The 10048-nt window shown below is 51.4% G+C and overlaps 1 protein-coding gene and 1 long non-coding RNA gene across 2 annotated transcripts; one reads left to right on the top strand and one right to left on the bottom strand.

The window, feature by feature from the left end:
* Positions 1–211: 211 nt before the first annotated feature.
* LOC134478008 (uncharacterized) lies at positions 212–5213 on the bottom strand. Its single transcript, XR_010050350.1, has 4 exons — positions 3018–5213; positions 2405–2476; positions 1623–1761; positions 212–737 (listed from the first exon to the last, which is right to left on the bottom strand). It is a non-coding gene; the product is annotated as an uncharacterized LOC134478008 (long non-coding RNA).
* Positions 5214–7526: 2313 nt separating this feature from the next.
* On the top strand, positions 7527–9332 carry LOC134478177 (mucin-2-like). Its single transcript, XM_063258664.1, has 2 exons — positions 7527–8743; positions 9265–9332. Exons 1-2 carry the CDS (start codon positions 7843–7845, stop codon positions 9330–9332), a joined length of 969 nt encoding a protein of 322 aa, XP_063114734.1. The 5' UTR covers positions 7527–7842.
* Positions 9333–10048: the final 716 nt, after the last annotated feature.

Consider the following 10048-nt stretch of genomic DNA (forward strand, 5'->3'; position numbering starts at 1 on the left):
CAATCTGAGTTAAAAATGCTTAGATTGTGAGTAACTTGTTGTGCAAGTGTTTTGCAAGACAAGCAAGCATTTCTAATAAAATTTAACTTTATAAAGGTGATGTCTTGCAATACCAGTAGTACCTGACACTGAATGTCACATGATCACAACTGAGCCAATGGTTCCCTACTCCCACACCCACACAACAAATGTAAAATCAAATTAAAAATGATTAAAGAAGTGATTTTCAAGTGTGCTGACTTTTTTTTGGCTACTGGGAATCAAACTCATGACCTCACACTTTCCAGGCAGGCACTTAACACTGCTGAGCTAAATCCCAGGCCAGGGCCCCAGACCAGGGCTTTGGATTTAGCTCATGGCATAAGTGCCTACCTGGAAAGCAAGAGGTCAGAAGTTTGATCCCCACCACCAAAAAACAAACAAACAAACAAATCCCCATGCTGTTAAATGATCATATTGGTTAATCTTATTGCATATAAGATTACAAAAGAAACATTAATTCCGCTTGTATATGACTAACTCTAGTACATAGACAGAAATATGGCAAAATGGTCCCCATTTTAAATGAATTTTTAAAAGAAATTCAAGAGCATTCTAACTGATTGAAATCGAAAATGTTGTTTTTATATCCTCTAGAAATTTCAAAATGCACTTACCCAAGAATCCACACCACTGTTTTCACTGATTGTCAGACAATGTTTCACATCACCTTTCTTGTGTCTTAGAGTTCATTCTCTCTATGAATAAAAATGAAAGAAATGACCATGTGTTACACGATCCCCTTCATTTATTTCTATACCTCCTTCACTCATTACTTCGTGACTACTACAAATGAAGTGTTACATGCTGAGCTGGGGCAGGACAGATCAAGATAAGGAGGCACGGAGGGACTGAAAACTCCATGACTACCAAAAACAGGTCCATTACTAAGTGAAAAAAGCCACGTTCACTGAATTTCTATTCCTTTTCTTTCTTGCTTTTTATTGTATTTATTTTTGGTACTGGAGATGGAACTCACAGCCTCATGCTTGCCACGCAGGCACTCATGCCACTGAGCTAAATCCCTGGGCCTTTCATTTAAATTTCTATATCAAGAGGAGGGAGAGACACTATATCATGCACCATATTCTTCTGCCTTGCTCTCACTCCTTAAGCACTAATGCTGTGCAATGAAAACAATGTTCTTGACTGCATTCACCTGCACTGGATGAGACTTGTTATTTTTCCAGAACTGAGCATGTTAATTGTTGGGGCTTTTTGGCTCAGCAGAGAAACAAAGGCAGAAAAGAAAAAAGGCCTTATCAGTGGGCATGGGAGAGCTGCCAAAGAGTGCAAGATCCCTCTGAGGCAGACAAAGAACCATGGGGCTTTGATTAGGTTTGACAGGGGATGGTGTGTGAAGAGGCGGGCAGAAAGACCTACTGACAGCTGATGGGGGAGATGCTGGCACATGCAGGAAAAGCAAAAAGGTCAACTGGAGCTCGGAGGAAGAACACAGAAATCAATATTAGAGGGACACGCTGTCATGTTAGGGTCCAGCACCAGGTTGGGCAGGCACCACGTGAGGTCTGGCAGGCTCCCACATGAGTGAAACCTATCACTAATTCAAGCGGATTTCATACCAAGAGCGGCCCGTAGGGTGATATGGCGCTGATGCTGACTTCGCAGGGACACCTCCTCCTGTACTTCATTGTGGCCCCGTCTGCCACCCAGTGTTCTTTCTTCTACTGTTCAGTTTCTTTAAGTCAAGGAATGAAACACCTAAAGGAAATAGCAAGGAAGGCTGCATCAAAAACCACGACTGTTTCCTGGTTTATTACCAATAATACCTCCACTCACAAAATTATAGAACAATAAACAAAATTACAAACCAGGCGACTTTAGATTTATAGGAAAGTTAGAACATCTCAATATACTAGGATTATAGTAAAATAGATATACACATCTCTCATATGCACTTATATGCACATATTTTGTGAGATACTCATTAAATTCCTTTGTTGTGAAATAATTCTAGCTTTCATTTCTTGTAAATTGCCTGATTATAGACTTTGATATTTATTCAGTGAATCAATCCTTCAATTTTATAGCCTTAAATCTTTGGTTGTCAGTCAAAACTGCCTAACACTGCTTTTCATTATGATAGACAATGTGAAATCTGCACTTCTACAAAATTTCTACACACATTATTACAATTTTATTACCTATAGGCACACTGTTGTAACAGAAGTACAGAATTCATACACCTTCGATACCAAAAGCCCAGCAATGCACATTCCCCTCATCCTCAGACCCTGGAAATCACCATTCTACTGCCTCCTTGAAAGGTTGCTATATTTTAAGCATCTCATATAAAGAAAATCGTGTAGTATGTGTCCTTCTGTGATTGGTCTACTTCACTAACCTTTCTGGGTTCTTCTGCAAAACAACAGAAACCAGGAGTGAAACCATCTGCGCTCCCATGTTCACAGCAACACTTTCCATAACAAACAAGATGTAGAAGCAATATAAACGTTACTATTGCAATGGATAAAAACCAGGCCATACGATTCCTACAATTCAAAAGTATTCTGCCACTAAAAAGAAGGGAACTCTATCATAGGTAACAATGCAAGTACATTTCTTTCAAATTAATTTAGTAGCCATAGAACTTTGTTAGGGAAAGATGGGAAGCCCCAGATAACTTCTCTCCCGCACAAATGACAACTGGAACCAGACACAGGCAGAAAGCATGTACTGTACTTCAAAATGCTGCAAGCACGCAGTACCAGGCAAATGGGGACTGGAATCCAAAGGAGAACAACAGCCCATAATGGGCTGTTCCATGTTGAGTTTCTCCTTCTGTGTCTTCCAGCTTTGTCTAGGGAAAGTAAATTCCACTAATCACTGAAAGAATAAATTCTGGACCCCAATCCTTGTTTGTATCCAGAGAAGTGTGGACTTCTGCTCGGGGCTGGGGGTGCGTCTGAGGCTTAAAGAGTCATCCCCATCCCACTTTTGTGCGTTTTTTTCCTTACCGGTTGCAAAGTTGTCCAGCAGTCTCAAGAGAGGCAGAGGGACCTAAAGCCCCAACAGATGACCTGTGCCCACAAAGGAACAGGCAGTGACTTCTGCTGTATGAAGAGAATGAGGAAAATTGCCACTATGTTTGTACTCTATTCCTGTTGCTGATGGCCTGAGGGTTGACCTGCCCTGGGGAAGTTCTCTTCTTGTGGCAGGAAAATGTAAATGGCATTTTAAAGAGGAGAGAGCTGCAGAAAGAAATCACTGAAGTCTGTGTAAGAGCCAGCACAAGGTCTAGACTCACACTGAGCGGCTTGCACAGAATAGTTCCAAAGAAGCAAGGCAAAGGCTTTGGAAAGCGACTGAGCTATCAACCACCAGGCATCCAGTAGACCACCGGGGCTGGGGGTGGGGCACTGTGGCCTGAGCACAACCTGGACACTGCAAAGCAAATGCAGGATGCGGTCTGATCCTGCTGCCTTGACAGCTTTGCAGAACAACAGAACAAGAGAAACCATTGCTTGCCTGAGGATAGGAACCAGAGTCTCCTAAATCAACCAGCAAACTGTCCAGGGCATTATCCAAAACTAAGCAATAGTACATATAGAAAATTGAGACCATCTGACCAATCCTCAAGGGAAAGGGCAATATCCAGCCCTGAAACAACCCACTTAAAGGAAGGATCATGGAAAACACCTACCATGAAAGCAGAAAGCCTGATCAAACTGTAGACACTTTGTTAAGCAAAGGTAAAGCCATTCTGTTCTCAGCCACGGAACTCAGCTAAATCATATGATTTCATCCAACTGAAAGCCCTGGGAACGTGGTGACAACTTTGCTACACACAACTATGTTCACCACAAGATAGCCATTGTACCACAACCTTCAGCTAAAAGCTTGCAACTGTCCCCTGCAACCTGTGTTTGCCACTCTATAGAAAAGACAAGCTCTATGCAATCACCCCCTTAGACTTTGAGGATGACTCCCCTGGAGATCACTAAATTTCCTTTCTTCTCCTGAGCTCCTGGTTACTGTTGGGTCAGTTTCCCCTACAACACTAGAAACAACCATTCTCATAGACAGAGAGAGAGACAGAGAGACAGAGAGAGAGAGAGAGAGAGAGAGAGAGAGAGAGGGAAAGGCCAATACCCTTGACATGAATGGAATATGACATCAATGGAATTCATTTAATGGAAATAAATAAGCTTCCATCAGAAAAAGAACAAGAGTCCAAGACTCTGCGGGGCATTAAAATGCCAATCTAAAAGCAAAGAGAAAGAAAAAAGAACAAAACAGTTAAGAGTCTCAGAGACATGCAAAGCAACATAAAACATTTTAACATTTTACCATCCTCGTGGGTAAAGGAGGAGTTGAGGAACAAGAGAGATACAGGATAAAGTAGGAGATAGGTCACAATTCATGGAAAACACATCTAAGATGCTGGGAAAAGTCTCACCCAAGACACGTTCAACTCAATACACAAGCATAAAGACAATTCTGCAAAATACTCAGAGAAAATAACAGGACCAATACAAGGAAATGTCAATTTAAAACTTCCCATGGAAAACACACCAGCCACAAGAGACTGAGAGAACACCTTGCAGGGCCGAAAGAAAAGGTCCCCCCAGGCACTGTGTGCCTGTGATGTAAGTTCTGGGGCCCAAATGAATATAAACAGGAAGGTTAGAGAAGGGGAGAAAAACGCAAGAGAATCTGTTACTAGAAGGCTTGCTACAGAAACACACGAAGGGATTTTCTTCAGGTTGAGGGTAAAAGGCAGGAACAGGCAGGGTGTAACTTCAGGAATCAAAGAGGAGGAAAGGAATGCTGCCTGTTTGGATACCAGAGGCTGGTTACTCTCCTCTTCAGTTCACACACAGGGCAAGAGCAGGAAGATGCAAAAGCCTGATGCCAAAGCTTTCAAGTGTCCCAGGCAGGGCTCAGGCAGGAACCCTGCTCCCCTGGTCCCTCCTCCTAGGATCAGGGCCCACAGGTGACAGCCCCAGGGCTCTGCATCAGGGCCCTCAAGGGACTGCAGCAGCTCATTTCCCCTTAGCTGTCCGCCTCAGCCTGGGTAGGAGGGCGGGAAACCTGCAGCCTGTTTGCAAGCAATGGCAATCCCTCAGGGTCGCGGGCTCCTGTCCCCATCTTGCTGCAGAGAGGCAGAGGGACCGCCCTCCCTGGAAGGTTACAAAATGTTGCAAACGCGCCGGGCGTGCGGCTTTTGACCGTTTGTGCACGCGGGCACGCGGGCCTGAGCACCCGCCTGCGGGGCGGGTTTTGGTCTCGAGCTGCGAAGCCGCGTCCTGGCAACAAAGCATTGCGGTTCAGGCCACAGAGCAGTTGGCTGCTCCAAGCAGTGCGCTCTGCCAAGGTCTGGGATAGAAGTACCCCCCGTTCCCCAATAGTTCCGGGGAGCAGTGCGGCGGGGCTAGCTTTGCCCCGCAGCCCTGCTCCCTGCCCGCGGGGGCAGGAACTTGCCCCCAGGGCCCACCTTTGTGGGCCCCTCTCGGCACCTGCCCAGAGCCCTGGGTGGGCGCATCCCGCTTAGCCAGTGTGCCCGCGGATCCGGTCCTGACGTCTGGCATCAGGCATCAGGCATCCCGGGCTTGACCTCAGTGCTCTGGGCAAGAGTGCCCGGAGCACTGTTCCCCTACCTGCAGGCCCTTTTGGCCCTTGAGGCCCTTGAGGCCCTTGCGGCCCTTGGGGCCCATGGGCCAACAGGTAGGCTCTCTTCTGGGGAGGCCAGTGCTTCCCGCAGAGGATTTTCAGACACGCCGCAGCAGCAGCCGTAGGTCCTCCCGCAGGGACTGCTCGGGCATTTGGCTCTTGAGGCAGGAGGCTCAGCAGAGGAGGGCCGCCCAGGAGGCTGCGAGGCCCCTGTCCGCCTTCAGGCCCGTGGTGGGCCGGCGAGGCCAGGTGCCTTATGTCCCCAGGCCTGGGCCTCTGAGCACAGACCACCGCAGGCAGAGCGCCAGAGCTCCAGCTGCCCCCTCCCCCCAGCCCTCCTGTGTGAGCTCCACCAAGCGAGATGCCATCAGCAGCTCCTACAGCTCCACCGGGGGGCTGCCAGGACAGCGCAGGAGGGCTGCAGCCCACTCGCACCCCAGGCCGCCCCAGGGCTCCGCCAAAGATCTGAAGGCGGCCAGGCAGGACAGACTCCAGCAACCGTGTTCGGCCCCCCAAGTTCCCCGCAAGACCGGGAACGAGGTGGTGGCAGACACACCATCCAGACACGAAGAAACCAGAAAGGAACACGAGATGACACCAGTGGGTGCTGGCCTAGGAAGAAGAAAGATCCCTCTCCTGAGGCGTCGCCAAGGGCCACCCCTCAGGCTGCCACCACCTCCGGAACTGAGCTATAAGATCACCGCGGAGCACATAGGTCAGGAGAAGGAGGCAGCATTCCAGCTTGTGAATGCCAGGCTGATGGGTAAGTTGCAGGCCCTAGACATCAGCAGCACCACACAGCCTGTCTGCCCTCCTCCCCTGCCTGCCACAGGTACTGCTCCTGAACCCTTGATCTCTGCGGGGGAGAGTAACCACAGAAAGCAGCAGGACTCCACCCTCACCAGTAGCCCTCAGCCTTCCTGCTCTGCTTCCCAGCCTCTGCCAGGTACTGATCCACCCATGATCCCTGCAGGGAAAGGTAAGAACAGAAAGAGGGCCCTAAGAACAGAAAGGGCCCCTAAGATCTTTGATGTCACAGAGCCTTCCTGCTCTGCTCCCCTGGCTGTCCCAGGGACAGCTCCTCCACACACCATTCCCACAGGGAAGGGTAAGAACAAAAGGGAGAAGGTCCCTGAGGTCTTTGACCCCACATGGCTTTTCTGCTCTGCTCCCCTGGCTACTCCAGGGACAGCTCCTCCAGACACCATTCCCACAGGGAAGGGTAAGAAGAAAAGGGAGAAGGCCCCTGAGGTCTTTGACCCCACACAGCTTTTCTGCTCTGCTCCCCTGGCTACTCCAGGGACAGCTCCTCCAGACACTATTCCAACAGGGAAGGGTAAGAAGAAAAGGGAGAAGGCCCATGAGGTCTTTGTCCACACACGGCTTTTCTGCCCTGCTCCCCTGGCTACTCCAGGGACAGCTCCTCCAGACACCATTCCCACAGGGAAGGGTAAGAACAAAAGGGAGAAGGCCCCTGAGGTCTTTGACCACACACGGCTTTTCTGCTCTGGTCCCCTGGCTACTCCAGGGACAGCTCCTCCAGATACCATTCCAACAGGGAAGGGTAAGAAGAAAAGGGAGAAGGCCCCTGAGGTCTTGGACCCCACACAGCTTTTCTGCTCTGGTTCCCTGGCTACTCCAGGGACAGCTCCTCCAGACACCATTCCAACAGGGAAGAGAAAGAACAAAAGGGAGAAGGCCCCTGAGGTCTTGGACCCCACACAGCTTTTCTGCTCTGGTTCCCTGGCTACTCCAGGGACAGCTCCTCCAGACACCATTCCAACAGGGAAGGGAAAGAACAAAAGGGAGAAGGCCCCTGAGGTCTTGGACCCCACACAGCTTTTCTGCTCTGCTCCCCTGGCTGCCCCAGGGACAGCTCCTCCAGACACCATTCCAACAGGGAAGGGTAAGAAGAAAAGGGAGAAGGCCCCTGAGGTCTTTGATCCCACAGAGCCTTCCTGCTCTGCTCCCCTGGCTGCCCCAGGGACTGCTCCTCCAGACACCATTCCAGCAGGGAAAGGTAAGAACAGAAAGAAGGCCCCCAAAGAGAAGACAAGCAGGGAACCTTTAAGCTCTGCTCCCCTGGCTGCCCCAGGGACTGCTCCTCCAGTCACCATTTCAGCAGGGAAAGGTAAGAACAGAAAGAAGGCCCCCAAAGATAACAAATGCATGGAGCCTTTGGGCTCTGCTCCCATGGCTGCCCCAGGGACTGGACCTCCATCCACTGTGCCTGCAGGGAAGAGTAAGAACAGAAAGGAGAAGCCCTTCCTGGGCTCTGGGAACCCACTGACATCTCCAGCCACAGCTACAGCCTCTGCTGTACACACAGACACTAACAGAACAGACCTTCCAATGGACATCACACCTCCACCTGATCCTCTCCTTTCTGGGCCTCTGGCCCCTGACACCAGTGGCAGCTCCCTCCCTTCTGCACAGCCAACTGTGACACTGCCCCTTGGCAGCACAGCCATAGCCATGGGCTCTGGTCCCCAGGTGGTGCCCAGCTTTGGGCTGTCCTCTATATACGTCACACCCCCACACAATGCTCCTCTTCCGGGGCCTCCCACTGGCACCAGTGGGAACTCCTTCCCATCTGCACAGATGACTGTGGCACCGCCCAGTGGCAGTACAGCCACAGCCATGGGCTCTGGTCCCCACATGGTGCCCAGCTTTGGGCCGTCCTCTATATACGTCACACCCCCACACAATGCTCCTCTCCCAGGGCCTCCCACTGGCACCAGTGGGAACTTCTTCCCATTTCCACAGATGACTGTGGCACCGCCCAGTGGCAGTACAGCCATAGCCATGGGCTCTGGTCCCCACATGGTGCCCAGCTTTGGGCCGTCCTCTATATACGTCACACCTCCCAACAATGCTCTTCTTCTGGGGCCTCCCACTGGCACCAGTGGGAACTTCTTTCCATCTACACAGATGACTGTGGCACCGCCCAGTGGCAGTACAGCCATAGCCATGGGCTCTGGTCCCCACATGGTGCCCAGCTTTGGGCTGTCCTCTATATACGTCATACCTCCCAACAATGCTCTTCTTCTGGGGCCTCCCACTGGCACCAGTGGGAACTTCTTCCCATCTCCACAGATGACTGTGGTACCGCCCAGTGGCAGTAGAGCCATAGCCATGGGCTCTGGTCCCCAGGTGGGTCCCAGCTTTGGGCCATCCTCCATATACGTCACACCTCCCAACAAGGCTCCTCTTCCAGGGCCTCCCACTGGCTCTAGTGGGAACTCCTTCCCATCTACACAGATGACTGTGGCACCGCCCAGTGGCAGTACAGCCATAGCCATGGGCTCTGGTCCCCAAGTGGTACCCAGCTTTGGGCCATCCTCCATATATGTCATACCTCCACACAATGCTCCTCTTCCGGGGCCTCCCACTGACACCAGTGGGAACTTCTTCCCATCTGCACAGATTAGTGTGGCACCGCCCAGTGGCAGCATAGCCACAGGCACATCCTCTGCTCCCCAGACAGGGACTGACACCGGAGTAGAACCTATGGATACCACACCTCCAGCTGATCCTCTTCCTGGGGGGGCTCCTCCTGGCACCAGTGGGAACTCCTTTCCATCTGTACAGATGTCTATGGCACCACCCAGGGGCAGCACAGCCACAGGCACGTCCTCTGCTCCCCAGACAGGGACTGACACCGGAGTAGAACCTATGGATACCACACCTCCACCTGATCCTCTTTCCCAGGGGGCTCCCGCTGGCACCAGTGGGAACTCCTTTCCATATGTACAGATGTCTATGGCACCACCCAGGGGCAGCACAGCCACAGGCACATCCTCTGCTCTGCAGACAGGGACTGACACTGGTGTAGAACCAATGGATACCACACCTCCACCTGATCCTCTTCCCCAGGGTGCACCCACTGGCACCAGTGGGAACTCCTTTTCATCTGCACAGATGACTATGGCACCACCGAGTGGCAGTACAGCCACAGGCACATCCTCTGCTCCCCAGTCAGGGACTGACACTGGTGTAGAGCCTATGGATACCACACCCCCACCTGATCCTCTTTCTCAGGGGGCTCCGGCTGGCACCAGTGGGCACTCCTTCCCATCTGTGCAGATGACTGTGGCACCGCCCAGTGGCAGCATAGCCATAGCCATGGGCTCTGGTCTCCAGGTGTGGCCCAGCTTTGGGCGGACCTCTGCATATGTGGCAGCCCCACACAATTCTCTTTTTCCGGCGCCTCCCCCTGGCACCAGTGGGATCTCCTTCCCATCTGCACAGCTGAATGTGGCAAGGACCAGGGGCAGAAAGATCACAGCCTCTTCCTGGCTAGGACAGAGCTTGAGCCTTGGTGCGCCCCCACATAAACGGCGCTCTTAGGGTTCCTCCAGCACCCTGACCACCC

This window comes from Cavia porcellus, unplaced genomic scaffold (assembly GCF_034190915.1).
Source record: "Cavia porcellus strain 051 isolate PalLab524CR breed Dunkin Hartley unplaced genomic scaffold, mCavPor4.1 scaffold_11, whole genome shotgun sequence".
Taxonomy (NCBI): Eukaryota; Metazoa; Chordata; class Mammalia; order Rodentia; family Caviidae; genus Cavia; species Cavia porcellus.